The sequence below is a fragment of the Lissotriton helveticus genome, chromosome 6, assembly GCF_964261635.1.
Source record: "Lissotriton helveticus chromosome 6, aLisHel1.1, whole genome shotgun sequence".
NCBI classification, from domain to species: Eukaryota; Metazoa; Chordata; class Amphibia; order Caudata; family Salamandridae; genus Lissotriton; species Lissotriton helveticus.
The window spans coordinates 2052851041-2052866502 of NC_136067.1; the positions used below are offsets into that span (position 1 = coordinate 2052851041).

Genomic DNA, 15462 nt, shown 5'->3' on the forward strand with positions numbered 1-15462 from the left:
ACTCCCAAATTCTTGGCCTTCACAGCAACCTTGTCAGGAGGAAACATATCCTGTGGCCACCAAGATTTCCAGTCATGTTCCGGTGCGCAACCGAAAAAAAGCAACTCTGACTTGTCAGAGTTGCATTTTAAGCCATTCAAGCATTTTGACCATTTTAAGCATTTTAAGCCTTCAAACTGCGAGACAAAAATTCCCTGATATCTGCAATCCGATCACTGGCTGCTGAAGTAATCCTCCCCTGTGGCCAGGAAAGTTTTGAAAGCGATGAAATAAACATGAAAAGCGGGCGGAATCGCCATAGTCCCCTTCTTCAAAGACCTCAACAACTTCCAGCGGCTCTTGAAAATGGCACAGTAAAAGTGACCTCATTTCCGGCCACGCCGGAACTACGTGTAGCATAAAATATATGGAGGTTCTTTAGTTTTCTACAGAGCAAACTTTGCGTGTGATTGAAGTTCCTTTCATAGGCCCTGGAATGACAATTGTGCAGAAGTCTGTTGTAAGCAGGAGGAAACCCTTCTTTAACAAGCACCGTTTACTGACCAGCACCGCCTCCCCCCTACAACCTCCATCTCCGAGGACTCCCAACGAAATGACGGCACAAACGCAAAAAAAAACAACTCAAAAACGGGGCGGAAACAGGATACTGCATCCCGCCCCTCCAGGACCCCCTGACCTGCCTCATGGTTGCCAAGGCGATATTTCAAGAAATATTGTCGGGATACCGTAAGGCAGGTCATGGAGTCCTCGAGAGGCGGTATCCAGACAAATCTGCAAAACAGGAGCTTTTTACAATGGCAGGCCTCTGTTTCGAGAGACCTGCCAATGGAAAAAAGGGGCGTGGCTTCATGCCGTATTGAAAACCCCTCCTGACAATATCTCTTTGCCTGCTACTGCGCATGCGCTGCTAGCAGGCTTCGACCTAAAAAGGGTGTGAGAAATAACCCCAAAAACTATTGACTAATCGCCCTGCTGGATTGCAATGGTAAAATCTTTGCTAAATATTTACTTGGCAAACTTGAGACATGGGTAAATGAAAAGAACTTGATTCTATTAACCCGTTTGCCGCGGCAGTGCGGCACTTCCGCAAAACGGGTGGGGCAGCGTCGGCGGTTGAACGTGCGCAGCACTACGAAGGTAGTGCTCGTGACGTCCGACGGCAGCACTTAAGTGGTTAAATCACACAGGCTTCCGGGGTTGCTGTTCAATAATGAATAACACAATCGTGTTGATACAATTAGCTCAGAAGGCAGTTAATATGCATTACATGTCTGCTCTATACACTACAGTGTTGCATTTGACAAGGTGGACCGAAATAGCTTGTGGAATAAGTTGCGGTTATGGGGCAATGACCAATCACCACTTCACTTACTTTGACCTGCAGAAAACTGTGGTCACTTCTCTTGCATTGTCAAAGTTGGACTATTGTATGCCCTTTATGTTGATGCTCAGCAGGGCATCTTACAAGAACTACAACAACTGCAAAAAGCTGCAGTCAGACTTCTTAAAAAATATTAAGAAATTTCAACCAGTCTCTAAAGGCTATGGAAGAGAGTAGCTTTCAAAGCGCTCTGCATAGCAGACCAAAAGCTTACTCACTCTGGCCCTGCTTTTCTTAACAACAAAATCTCCTGGTACACCACTAATAAGTCGCTTCTATCATCCACAGCTAGGAAAGTGTCCATTCCATTAATTCACAAAGTCTGTTAGGGTGACAGAAGTTTCTCCCGTGCTACATCTCATCTCTGGAATCAAATGCCATGGTATCTGAGTAATCAGCCCAACTTCATTTTCAGAAAATGTATTAAAACCTAGCTGTTTACTCTTCCCTTGTCGGGCACACTTTAGGCAGCTCTCTTACCTTTAAGCAGATGGCAGCACCAAGACTCCTGCTGGGAGACGTCGCGCTCTATAAAAATCAAATCACTTTATTATACTGCTACATCAAGAAACTTGATTAAGGAGCGTGCATTGATCCAGTCGAGTGCACTGGCGCAGCCGGTATGCCCACAGTGACACTTATCATGCTGATTCTGGGGCCCTGAAGGCCAAGTGTGGGGCCTTGACACCTGTGGACACGCTCTATTGCTCTAGCAGGTTCAGAGGTTGGCATCTCTGGCTGGGTAGCGAGACTGGGTCAGCAGCGGTGGAGCCAAGATGTTGGCTTGCTGTGTGGGTTAGTGGCAGTGGGACGCCTCCTCTTCTTAGCTTTAGCACAGCTGTTCGGCCCTTCTTCTTTTCTTCTTGGTTGTTTCTTGTCTGAGGGGGCAAGGTTCAGGAGAGCCCCTAAATACTAGATTTAGGGGCGTTACAGGTAAGTAAAGGTTGGAACCAAATGGGTCCCTCCCGAGGGGTGGATTAATCCCCCCCCCCCCCTTATTGACACCTTCCAGTGGGAGGCATATGCCTCACTCTGGTTGACTGAGTCCCCCCCATCTGCAAGATAGAGGGGACTGAGAGTTGTGCTTCACCTCACCTCCCCCACCTGAGGGGTGGGGTTGGCAAAGGTGTGCACACCTCCCTCACTTGGTTCTCCGGCCCAAATTGGGGTCAGAACTGGTGACGACCAGTTGCTGGAAGCAGCAAAAGGCTTGGGGGAAGCTCACAAAGGCGGCAAGCCTTTGAAGCTTTCCCTTCATGGAGCCTACCCATCCTGGGGGAGGAGGCTTGGCACCTCGTCCCAGGATGTGCATTGTTTCAGACCCCCGAGAGCAAGAGTCTCTATACCCAGGGGTCCAGAAACATGTCTGGTGGTGGCAGCTGGTGAACACTAGTGTTAGGTCATTTTTCAGGGGGCATCTCTAGATGCCCTTTGTCTGCATTTTTCATTAAATCCCACACTGGCATCAGTGTGGGTTTAATGTGCTGATAAGTTTGATACCAAACTTACCAGTTTTCAGTAAAGCCATTATAGTACTGTGGAGTTTGTGATGACAAACTCCCAGCACCATATACTCTTAACCTCTTCACTGCGGCGTGAATGCCGCCGCAGTGCTGGACATTCCAATCGGGGGCACGGTCATGACTGCTCCCATGGAAGAGGTTATGGGCTTTACTGCACTTACAATGTCTGAGAATTGGCTTAAACACTGTAGGGGTTCAAGGCTCATGAACGAACCTGTACCCTCACCACTAGTATAGTGCACCCAGCTAAAGGGGTGGCTGATCTATGCCAGGGCACTGGGTTGTAGGCATGGTACACAGGAATGTATGCCGTGTCGACTTTTCACTTTATTCTGCACCAAAACATGTAGCCTGCAAAAGGGTGTGTATATGTATGTGTGTATGTGTATGTGTATGTATATGTATGTGTATGTATATGTAGCCAGAGAGTGCCAATTGGGTTATGTTTTTAATGTAGTTTTAGGGAAGGAACATAGGCCCTGGTACCTGTTTGGCAGGAACCCTGAGCACACTCATTCAAAGTACATTTGGAAGGACCGGTTTCTGGCATTCCAGCCGTCTTCAAGCCGGGCTGAAGACGGCTGGAATGCCAGAAACCGGTCCTCGGAAGCTTGTTTCCGGTCCAGGGAAGACATGGCTTGGCAGTTCGGGCTGGACTGTTCCCATGAGGCACAGGGTCAGACTGATTTGCAGATAGCCATGTCTGAACTGGGGTGGCAGAGTGGGCTAAAGAACGGTGATGCTTTAAACCCAGATCTTTTAACTGGGTGTGAGTGTTTGATTCAGATGCTCCGTCCATCACCACCCCCTTTTGACCGCCATAAGTGTGGCAGGGTATGCTCAGACGTGAGTTCCTTGCTCACTTTGCCACTGGATTCAAGCAAGCCGGGCTGAAGACGGCTGGAATGCCAGAAACCGGTCCTCGGAAGCTTGTTTCCGGTCCAGGGAAGACATGGCTTGGCAGTTCGGGCTGGACTGTTCCCATGAGGCACAGGGTCAGACTGATTTGCATATAGCCATGTCTGAACTGGGGTGGCAGAGTGGGCTAAAGAACGGTGATGGATTAAACCCAGATCTTTTGACTGGGTGTGAGTGTTTGTTTGATTCAGATGCTCCGTCCATCACCACCCCCTTTTGTACCTCTATAAGAGCAGCAGCATTGAAAATCAAGGTCAGAAAGCCCTGCCCATGAAAGAATCCAATATTGTACCACTGGAAAGCAACAGGTTTGAGAAGTCTATTGAAGTCATTGGAGAATTGCTGTGATAGATACAGAAAGCTTAAAAATGAGAAGGCATTTTCTGAGTCAAAATAAGACCAGTGGCTGCCCAGAACCAGCTGTGGGAGAAGATAAGAAGAGCTAGAAAAGCAAAGAGGTGACCGAGGCGTAAGAGCAAACCCTTACTCCCAGCAGGATGACTGCTGAATGAGGCAGTGGTAAAAACCAGACGCATGGACCAGATCGCACAAAAGGTCCAGGAGTAATCCATGCCAAAATTATACTATATAGCAGTAGGCACAGGTCAAGAGGCCTAGAAATGACGACTGATCAACCCTCCATGCACTCCACAAATGAAGCCTCAGATGAGAACAATTTATAGTAAAGAAGAATTAACAACAGAGGGACACAAGTAAAGATACATGCAGAACAAAGTAAACAATACAACTAGTGATGAAGGAAGTGAACTCTTATTTTTACCAACTAGCTAATTAAGATTTCAGGAGCAGAATTGGAGTTATTAGGTACCTTTCTAAAAGAACCCTCCAGTGAGAAGGAAGTGTGTGAAGAAAGAGAAAAGAAGGGCCATTTTAACACTATATTCAATACTTCGTGAAGTTAGAAAAACAAATATGTCGGCACTTCTTAAAAAAGATGCTGGCAAAGGTTAGGCAGAGGTCAGAAGACTTGACAAAAGAACTTTGTGGGTTTGATAAAATGGCAGCACAAAACAGAAGTGCTAGAAAACAGGTCTTGGAGGTACAACATAAGTTTCTTAGGTATTCTGGAAGTAGCGATGGAAACCTTATCCACGGAGAAGGTTCTCTCGAAGTGAAATAGAGAAACAGTAGATGGCGGCATTCATATTTCGGTTTTGTCAATCACAAGGGCACATATGATTCTGTTTCTGAAATGTATCAAAAAAGGCCTTTCTAGAAAGGTAATTGCATGTTTTCAAGGCTTATGAATTGAAGACATTATCTTGAAAAGAGCAAAGCCTCCTTCAGAGTGTTCTTTTTAGGATTTTTTCCTGATCTTGCTGATTTCATTCTGCCCAAAAGGGGAAAAAGTTCAATACCTGCAGCCATATGGGCTTTTAAAATCAAATCTTCAACATAGTAACCATACATGTGATAAAGTACATGGTAACAGGTCTCTTAATGGATGGACGACTTATGCTGCCTGGATTACAACAGATCATGGTCTAAACTAAAGATTTTAATACCTAGCATTATTTATATTTGTCAGTAGTTTGGTGGAATAGTAGTATTAAAATGTTGACATTAACCAAATATTTTTTTCAGACTCCCCATATCTTCTAGAAGCAACTTAAAAAAAAAACTAAAAAAACTCAGTGGGATGATTTCATCAATTATATGGTACTGCAAAAAACTGTTGAGTTAGCGAAAAATATGCTTCCCATGAGTGAAGGGAGGACGAGCACTCCCTGATTTGGGATTGTTATCTTGCAGCATTGTCCCATATACTACAAAGGTACATTGTACCGAAGATGAGCACACGATCGAATGCTAACCCCTTTAAGGGAAATTACAGGGAATGTGTTCTTTATTAAGGTTTCCAAGCAACGTAGATGTGTTAAGCTATGAGCAAGTCTCGGACACTAGTTTAAATAAATATATCATGCCTTACCTGTGCCTGGTATATTATGGTTGATTAATTGTTGCTGTGAGGTAGTGTTGTTGGTCTCGTTTTTACACCTGTGCGGTTTATATTTTTTTGACCAGGTTGATTGAGGATGGTGCTATACATTGCATCAACAACTGTGAAATAAAATACCTTAGCTGGGAAGTGTAGCCCTAGGCCTGTTTTCCATTGTATCGGAGGGCTGCCTGATATTGGGCACACTTCTAAAATTATTTTCTAACCTAGATGTGTGGACAAATATTTTCTGATGAACACTATTATTATTACTTTTTTTACTCCACAGCACTGGGTATTGCTTGCAGTCTCTCTGGCCAATTCCGTGCTGTCTGCTGCTTGCTTCTGTGGCCTGGTATTGGCCATTTCGCTAACAGTCGCTGACGGAGGAAGGAATCTTATCGCCGGATGCAACACAACTGCTGTGCCAGCTCATTTCCGGTCAGTCGTTATGAGCAACGACTGTCCATTTGACACCACGCGCATTTATGTGAGTTCTCCATCCGGCATCTTCAATGGCGCCTGTCATGATTTATGATACCTAATTTGAAAACCCTCTTTTGTTGGGGCCTTTGGGGCAGTTTTAGGCCTTTGGGGCAGTTTTAGGCCTTTGTGGTTTCCAGACTTGAGAGATGATTAGTTGCTCACCACAGAGCCAGGAGATTGAAGGTCACTGCATCTCCTTTTTGCTTATAATGTACGATTCTGGGGGTATATCTACAAATGTATTTGGAAACGAGGAAACGTTCAAAACCAATATGAGGATAAAAAAAGATTAAATATCTGGTAAGCTGGTTTTTGCAAGACGTTTGTCTCGTCCTAAACAGAGGCAGGCTATAAGAGGTTGCAACTGGTCAGCTGTTTTTAACAATTATTTGCACGTTTTGTAAAACATTGTTTATTCTGTGTTTTTGCCCCTCTTTCTACATGTTTGTTTTCCCTCCGGGGACTATTAGTGTGACATTTTGGTCGTGTATCTTTTATTCCATTTGTATTCCATTCATTCATTATTTATTTTAAGTTCCCATTGAGTATGTGTGTTTTTTAAACCATTGTACATCCATTCCTGTTGGGAACCTACCTTGCCTTCTTGGGGGTGGGAGTGAACTTGATGCAGTTTACAGATACAAAAGTTGAAGTGAAAGTGCAAAATGAGGTACTAATTTGAAACCTTTGTGGAGGGTGGAGGTAAGACAAACTGGACAAGCAAAGGAACACTGTAAAACGTAGAATTTTTTTTTTATTTAATAAAAAAAAAACTGTTGAGCATATTTTTTGTAGAGGGTGTTTTTAGCCACTGTGTTTAAAAGATTGTAGTGTTCGTCCTTAATGTTTATACCTCTGAAAAGTAAAGTGTGACCATTATAATTGTGTAATTTAGTTGAAATGAAAAACTCAGTGCCCAGCACAATAGATATGGGATGCTGAAGACCTTAATTTGCCCCTTGACCACCATCTGCCTCTTGACCCCAATTTCTCTCAGATTTGAATGTGTACCGCAAGCTGTAGGTTTCTCTGGTAATAGCTTATTGTGTTATGTTTAATATCAAGACTTTCCAACCAAGATTCTTCTGAATGTTTGCCATTCTGACTTTTCTTTTCAGGACACAACGCTGGCCCTCTGGTTCCCCTCCATGATTTTGTCTGCAGTTGAAGCTGCGCTCTCCATTAGGTGCTGCGTGATATCATTTATTCTTCGTGGAATTGGACCCTGTGGTCAGAACTACATCCGTGATCGGGTTTGTACCAAATAAGTCAACTCAACTAGTGGTCTTGTCACCAGTGGCCGGCTGTTATATACCAGCATTAGCGGTCCTTTCTCTGTACTGTTGCACTTTGTAGGTGCCCTGTTATGGTTTTCACAGAAAGGGGCCACCCGTTTTGCACTGTGGTCTTTGGTTGTAGTGTATTGTAATTCTAGTGGACCAAGGAAGCGAGATATGCAGATGATGTACAACAGGAAGAGAACATTTACGCACTTGACCAGCCTGGCATGTGGGATTGCTTAACATGCAGATGTTTGCACTGGGTGTTGTTCTTAGAGCACATCCGTGGACTTTGAACAGGTGACTGCTTGAGAAAGGCTCTGCCTTGGTTTTATTATTTGTTTCTTGCAGTCTCGTTTACAGGTTATGGAAGAAGGGTAAACAAGCTCTTTATTTACTCAGTTACAGGATGAAGCTGCTGAGAAGGAGACTTCAGATCACCACAGAAAGGAGACTCACCAGCTCATCACAGAGTTTGGAGATGTTCGAGCTTAGCTGGAACGGTAAGACCTTTGTTTCGCAGCTACTTCACAAGAGGTCTTTCCAAAGGAAGCGTGTAGTTGCTTCAGAATAAAGGAAGATGGTTGCCATAACCTTTCCGCTAACCGGCTAAGGCCCAAGATCATCTGTCCATTCAGCCCCATTGCCTCTCATCCATTTGTTATTGTCAGACTGTCCAGGAGTGATTAGTCATTGCACACTATGTCTCTTAGTGTTAGTGTGCTGGTACTTCTGCCTTTAAGAACATTACTTGGAAGCCACTGTGTATTAACATTCATTGATCTGGAACCAGAAACATTATAAGTCGGCTCTGAGTGCATCAGGCCTCTAGGCCCACTTTAACCTATAATAGTTTGGGGTCCTGGGGCATACCCATAAAAGGACTGCGTGTTAGAAGGCTGCCAGTTGAGTATGGATCCTTAATGCAGTATCTTGTCCATTTAACATATTGAACTCCGTCTCCTGGAAAAGTAGTTTCTAAACCTCGATGTCTAAATCCCAATCTATGGAGCTGGAACCCTTGCCCCTAGCAGTTCGTCTTTTCCCTTTGTGCAATGTGTGAAAAGTAGTGTGGCAGACACCAGTCCACACCGGAGTGACTTCCACCAAAGACTGGGTTTGTCATTTGTTCCCATGTTTGCTTTCTGGTGTCCTTCTGAACCGGGGACTGCTGCATTTCGTGATTCACTCCAGCAGCATGGAGGAGCCTACGCCTAAAGTATGAAATGGAGCATGCTTTGAGCAGGGAGGGGTTCAATGGGACTGACCAGTTACTTCCACATCGGACCTGCTACTTTCCGGGGAGAGGCAGCCTGGCATTCTGGACTCCTAGTGTGAGCCTCTTCATGCCACTGATGGCTCTGACAACAGTGGAGAGTAGTTTGGAAGGCAGCGGTTTAGTCCAAGTTTAGAGAAGAGCTCCTGTGCATCGCATTTTGCAAAAGGGGGGGGCGGGGCATCATTTTGCGTACGCCAGTGGCCATCTGTTCCTGGTGTACACTTGAGGCCCTGTAGAAAGTTTGCTTGATTGGCACCTGTCTGTCTACTTTCAAGAAGATATAGAAACTAAAATGGACGTGCTGTTTGTTTTCATGGATTCTAGCACCAGGCTTGTCCAGGAGTTGTTTTTTGGATTTCAAGCCATACTATGAATACTGTTTGCAAATGAGATAGATCTTAGACTCGTGAGTCTGAGGGGCCCTTGCTACTAGAAGTTGGTAATGAACTTGAATTTAAAAGTTTTTGTTGCTGCTGTGCTATTCCGTGTATTGCTTGTTGTGAATGAATCAAACAATAAAACGTACTTGCTATGAAAACCACCTAGCGCGTTGCATGAAGTGGCCATGAAATGGGTATTAGTAACTTTGGAGAATTGAGGGAAGTGGGCATAGAAAAGGAATGCGCATTATAGGTGCACTCTCAAGGGGGCATGTGGGGGGGGACCCTTGTATCTTTCCATGTGTGTATATGGGATTCTTTTCTGCACGGTGGACCCAGGTCATCTTTGGTTAAAAAAAAAAAATTTTAAAAAAAATTACAAATCGGATTCGGGTGGTATAAAAAAAATGCATGTTCAATTGTAAACTTACTTGAATACGCAATTAAAAGGAAATGCTGCTAGGCAGAAATCCCTTTTATTTTTTTGTTGCATTTCCTAATTTTTATTTTTCCCCCTTCTTTCAGGTGGGATCACCAGCTAACTACATTCTTTGTACTGTATATTGAAGAACACTCTGGAAAAACCATGCCTTGTACCTTGTTCGAGGATTACTCGAAACTACAGAAGTGCCTGAGACGACGAGTGCATGACCCCATCAAGTTACTGTGCCAGGCTGCAGTCTCTGTACAAAATTACACTCCGTTCACACACCCGCTGTAGATTGCATTGGACTACACGACCCTGAGCCACACTGTATTGTTGGGCTATGGGCGTGGTGACCAGTGGTGCGGCTTCCACGTTGACAATGTGGGGTCCCCACACTGACTCATGCCTGCGATGCACTCTTTGGCGAACAGACTGTTCCACAACCAACGCTCCCCTTGGGTGAGATCTACTCCTTCCCAGTGCCTTTATTGCTCTGATGTATAGTTTTGGGAAATGAGAAAAAACGTTTTTTTCTTATTAATTTACCATTTGCTCAATTGTGGTTATTTCAGCAGGGTACACTTATTGGATACTTTCTTTTTCTTGTAGTTGATATGCCTGGTTCCCTGTTGAAAACCCACCTCCCGGCCCCCTAGGGGTATGAAAGTGTTTCGTAACACATGGTACAACTAGTTCACAACTTGTGCCCTCCTGGTGTCTGCCTGCTTCTTATATTGTGCCTCACCTGTAGAGTACTGGACCACACTGGTACCTTAGAAATGGTCTGATCTTTCAAACTCGGCGTGCCGCCACTGTACATAGCCACTGTGTCCACACCATAGATCCTTGGAGCCCAGCCAAGCATTTCACCCACGGTCTAGGTCTCTCTACTTTTCAACAGTCCGAAGTAATGCAGTTGTGTTCACATTTCAACATACATGTGCCAAGTACTTAATGTTTCACTTCAGCACAAGGAGGAATGCAGTTAAGGTCCCAGTCCAATATTGGTACCTATGCAATTGCATTTCAACATCCAGAGGAAATGTAAATATCACATGTCCGTTCTCAGTTGCACTGAAACATCATCAGCTGGAAGCCTTGCTACTGCAACCCCGTTTTAAGTCGTGAGATTATATTTCAGCACCAGGAAACCTGTTTGGTCAACCTTACAGCACACAGGATCCATGAATTTAGTACCAAGTTACAGTATTTGACACAGTTTGTATTACAGCACCTTGGAGCCAGACTCTGCTAATATGCGTGCATAGGAGCACTATGCGATGATACACATTCAAGCTTAAGTAGCTGCAGTTTTATTGGGCTGAACAATAATAATCGGAGAATATGTTAAAGTAGCAGTGCTAGTCCAAGGAGGTGACTTATCCATTATGTGCAAATATTACAAGGTTTTCGGTTAATGTATGGGTGTGTAGTATGTTCTGAGCCAGTCCGTTTGCTGCTTTTAAATTTTATGATGCACATTTTTAAGGACTTCCTGAAAGCCACCCTGAAGTGACCGACTGTGGAGCTTGCCCTGTGATCCTTCTGTCCTCAATGTCTCGTATGTTTATGAATTGTTGAAAGGCCCTAGAATAGATTTTTGCTGCAATTGTAGAGTGCTAAAATTCGACACTGTTTTGACTTGCATTTCAAAACGTGAACTATAGAAATCTAGTTTCCTGCTTTAGGCACCCAGTGCCAAAACCAAGATGGATGGATCCCAAGATAAAGCTGCTGCTTCACTATGTAATAGCTGTCCCATTTGGAGTATTCTTTAAAAAGGGAAGAGTTGTCCCCTAGTGATGACCTTCTACTGTCCTTGCTTGACATCGGTTTGAATTTACACCCTTATGTGCCCGCATCTGGGCGCCTTGTAGGAGCAAGCAACCCTTTAACAATAAAGCTTGGTATTTGTCCATGATCCCAATATTGTCCACAGGCCTGGGCTTAAAACTGGCCAACAGTGATGTGCGCTGTTGGCTCTGCTCCACCAAAATGCCACGAGCTTGTCTGAACACCTACCTAAGCATCTGTGGCTTTTGTGCCTTGCTTTGCCGACGAACCCCTCTGCACTGAGATCACCTTCAGCTAGTCTTGTTTCGATCATATATGATCATGTGTGACTAGAACGGGCATTGTGGCTGAAGAAGTTTCTCTCTTTGGCCATAGGACTGAAAGAAGTGTACCAGCCAAGTATTTCTCTCATGCCCTCAGTGTGAGGTCTCCTCGTTGAACGTCCACCACGTGTGTGCCTTGAGCATTAGGCGTGTGTACACTTTTTTTGTGTTGCCTGTCGTTGACCATAGCCTGCTCCTTGTGTTTCTTTGGGATGCTGTCGAAAATAGCCTCTTGCATAGTACATTCAGGGAAGAAGGAACATTCTGTTGTACATCTTGTAGGCAGTTGCTGATCATATGATATGGTTTTATTGATGACTGATTTGCTAATGCTAAAACCTAGATTTCTTGTGTTTTAACTGCCATGACCGCCTCCTTGCTACTCTTCAAGTTTTATTCACAGGAGAAAGCGAGCCCCTATTTTTACTGCAGAACGAACACTGAATAAATAAGAATGTTTATTTCTACTGTATTTTGTACTGTAGTTTTTTGGTTTACACCACTAGTTGAAAGTGAATGTAGGTGTTTTGGTGTTCATTGCTTATGTTGTTAAAGTGTCACTCTCCAGGGTTTTTTCAGGGTTTCTCTCATTCTCCACACCAAACATAGCTGTCAAATGACAAACAGTAGGTTTTTACTGTTCGCTTTCAAATCGGTCTTCTCACAGAAGTCAAACACCAAATTGTTTTACTCATCAAAGCACTTGTCGTAAGGCACATAAATGGTGCAAGTCCCCTCAAACAATCCACCAACTCCATGTGTTCCATCTTAGCCTGTTTGATTCATATCATTTAAACAACTGGTGAAAATATTTGAGCAGCTATTTGTGGGACCTGGAATACTTGCATTATAAAGAAAGGATCTTTTCGGACGCACCGCAAATACTTTGTAGATTTGAATTAAGATGCACAGATGAAAAGCAGAGGTCTTTAACCAACCGTTAGTTCTAAGTAGTGGAACATAACGTAGAGTGCATCATATTCACCCAAAAGAGCTATCTTACTGCAAGTGATCAATACATGTTTGTTACCCAACTCAAAGGTACCCCCTTGATCGACCTCAGAAAGATTAATGCTCTGGTTACTTGTCAGGAGGTGAGCAGCAAAACCCTAGAATGGGTGCATTTGTCTATAAAGCCCCAGACCTGGCATGTCTCCAGCTGTACACCACCTGTTTGATGTCGTGACTCAAAATCGATTTGTTATTGAATCGAGTTTTGCTTTGTGAAATCAATATATCTTTGATTCTACAACACACATTATCCACAGTAAAAATAAAATAGAAGAAAATATCCACTCTTTTCCTGTTTACCACTAAAAGGTAGGGAAAAGCCTGAGGCTCAATGTTCTTATGAGATGTCAAACATTTATAGCCAAATACAATGCTTTTTTTTACGGTACCCTACTTTTTGTTGTACATTATGCAGTTTAAGATGCATAGGCAAGGTTCGCTTCAGAAAACCGTTAAAGGCTATAATTGGTTATGAATAATACGAGCAAGTCCAGATCCCCCACCCCCTTTCACCCTGTCTGTTTAGCATCACAATGCTAGCTATTCTCTTTGCGCTATATTAGTGTATTAGAACTTGGAAACCCAAAAATTTGCCAGTGACTAAAACACTTGCTATGATAGGTGCTGTGTTACGTTAAGGTTCTCTTCAGTTTCCTTTGCAAAATTCTTTGTTAGATCTAATGAGAACACTCCTACAAGAAAAAATATGTGAAAAATTCTTGGGAAAGTATCACTGCTAAAAAGCCCAACGCTCTGAAACTCATCAAACCAACATGAACAATGAAGGTCTACATAAGTGAACCTAAAACAATACAAATGGGACATTAATTGACATAGTCCTCTTCCTAGTCCCCTTCCTACCCATCAATCCTCAAATCACCTACATTACTTCTTCCCAACTTGCAGACGTTACACACAAAAAGTCATGTACATTAGGCGCCTGCTCATCAGAATATGTAGAACATTATTCATGACCAGACCCAACAGCTATGGTTGTCCCAGGTATTCTCTTCCCATTTACAGTTTGTTGCCAATGAAGTAGATGCCCAGGATGGGCTAGCTTTGGGCATCTTATGCTGCCCAGCTGAACAATAGGCTTTGCTATGAAATAAAGGAAAGAAAAAGTTACTTACCTTCGGTAACGCTTTTTCTGGTAGATACAGTATCTGCCTGTGGATTCCTCACCTTGTGAATATCCCCCTGCATCAGCACCATTCGGAAATTCTTTTTGTAGCTTCACGCTGACGTGGACCGACGTCACAGAGGCACGGCATCGCACACGACTCCGCTGACGTCACCAACACCATATTAGGCCCACGCCGGCGTGATGACATCAGTTCCGCCCTTTTTTCCGTGCCTTCGAGGCACACGGACTGACCAATGACAGTAGAAACATACACAGTATACACAGTACACAAATATCAAGGTAACACACAGTGTGAAACAAAAGCAATCAAACATTTGAAATGAACAATACCTTGATAATAAAGTAAATATATTATAGATACTCGGGTATAGAAGAGTGGAGAACGGGGAGTCGGGTGGGCCAGTGAGGAATCCACAGGCAGATACTGTATCTACCAGAAAAAGCATTACCGAAGGTAAGTAACTTGTTCTTCTGATAGATGCATCTGCCAGTGGATTCCTCACCTTGTGAATAGATTCCCACAGCAGTCCCCACTCCCAGAGGAGGGTTTCCACTCTGCTATAGCAAGAAATCTTGGAGGACAGAGCGCGCAAAGTGGCCATCTCTCCTCACTTCGGAATCCAAGCAGTAATGCTTCGCGAAAGTGTGAAGGGAGGCCCAAGTCGCGGCTCTGCAAATGTCCTCTACAGGCACACCTCTAGAAAGACCAGATGTTGCAGACTTGGCTCTAGTGGAATGAGCCCTTATACCCTCTGGAGGTTCCTTACCCGCCAGGGAGTAGCAGATCTTGATGCATAAAATTATCCATCTTGAGAGCGTGCGCTTGTGCACAGCCTTCCCCTTCCTGCAGCCAGCAAATCCAACAAACAGCTGGCCATCCGACCTGAACTCTCTCGTCCTGTCCAGGTAAAAGCTCACCGCCCTCTTAGGGTCCAGATGGTGAAGTCTCTCCTCCTCCTTGGAAGGGTGAGGGGGAGGATAAAAGGTAGGGAGGGTAACGGACTGCCCCAGGTGGAAAGGAGTTACCACCTTTGGCAGAAAAGCAGCCCTGGTCCTAAGAACCATTCGATCAGCATGAATGGATAAAAACGGGGGCTTTGAACTAAGAGCTTGAAGCTCACTTACCCTCCTTGCCGAGGTAATTGCTACAAGGAAGACTGTCTTGAAAGACAAAAGTCTCAAGGGACATGAGTGTAAGGGTTCAAAAGGTGAACCCATCAAGAATGTAAGAACAAGGTTCAAGTCCCATTGAGGCACAATAAAAGGAGTAGGAGGAAATGTATTGGTAAGGCCCTTGATGAATCGTAAAACAATAGGTGACTTAAACAAAGAGGGCTGGTCAGGCAAACAAAGGAAAGCCGTTAAGGCCGACAACCCTTAATAGTTGCCACCGCAAAACCCTGCTGGGCCAAGGAAAGAGCAAATTGAAGAATATTGGACAAACAAGCCCTTAAAGGGTCAATGGACTTCTCCCCACACCAAGCAACGAACTTTGACCATCTATAGAAATAAATGGATTTAGTGGAGTCACGCCTGGCTGACAAAATGACATA

The 15462-nt window shown here is 44.1% G+C and overlaps 1 protein-coding gene across 2 annotated transcripts in view; it reads left to right on the forward strand.

Moving 5' to 3' along the window:
• The window catches only part of KRTCAP3 (keratinocyte associated protein 3), a 92757-nt gene extending 80539 nt beyond the window's left edge, over positions 1 to 12218 (forward strand). For both annotated transcript variants that reach the window (XM_078650111.1, XM_078650112.1), the window contains exons 4-7: positions 6072 to 6272; positions 7387 to 7521; positions 7951 to 8051; positions 9733 to 12218. In XM_078650111.1, the coding sequence (XP_078506237.1) occupies positions 6072 to 6272; positions 7387 to 7521; positions 7951 to 8043 (429 nt within the window). In that variant the 3' untranslated portion in view covers positions 8044 to 8051; positions 9733 to 12218. The remainder of the gene's footprint in view (positions 1 to 6071; positions 6273 to 7386; positions 7522 to 7950; positions 8052 to 9732) is intronic.
• Positions 12219 to 15462: the final 3244 nt, after the last annotated feature.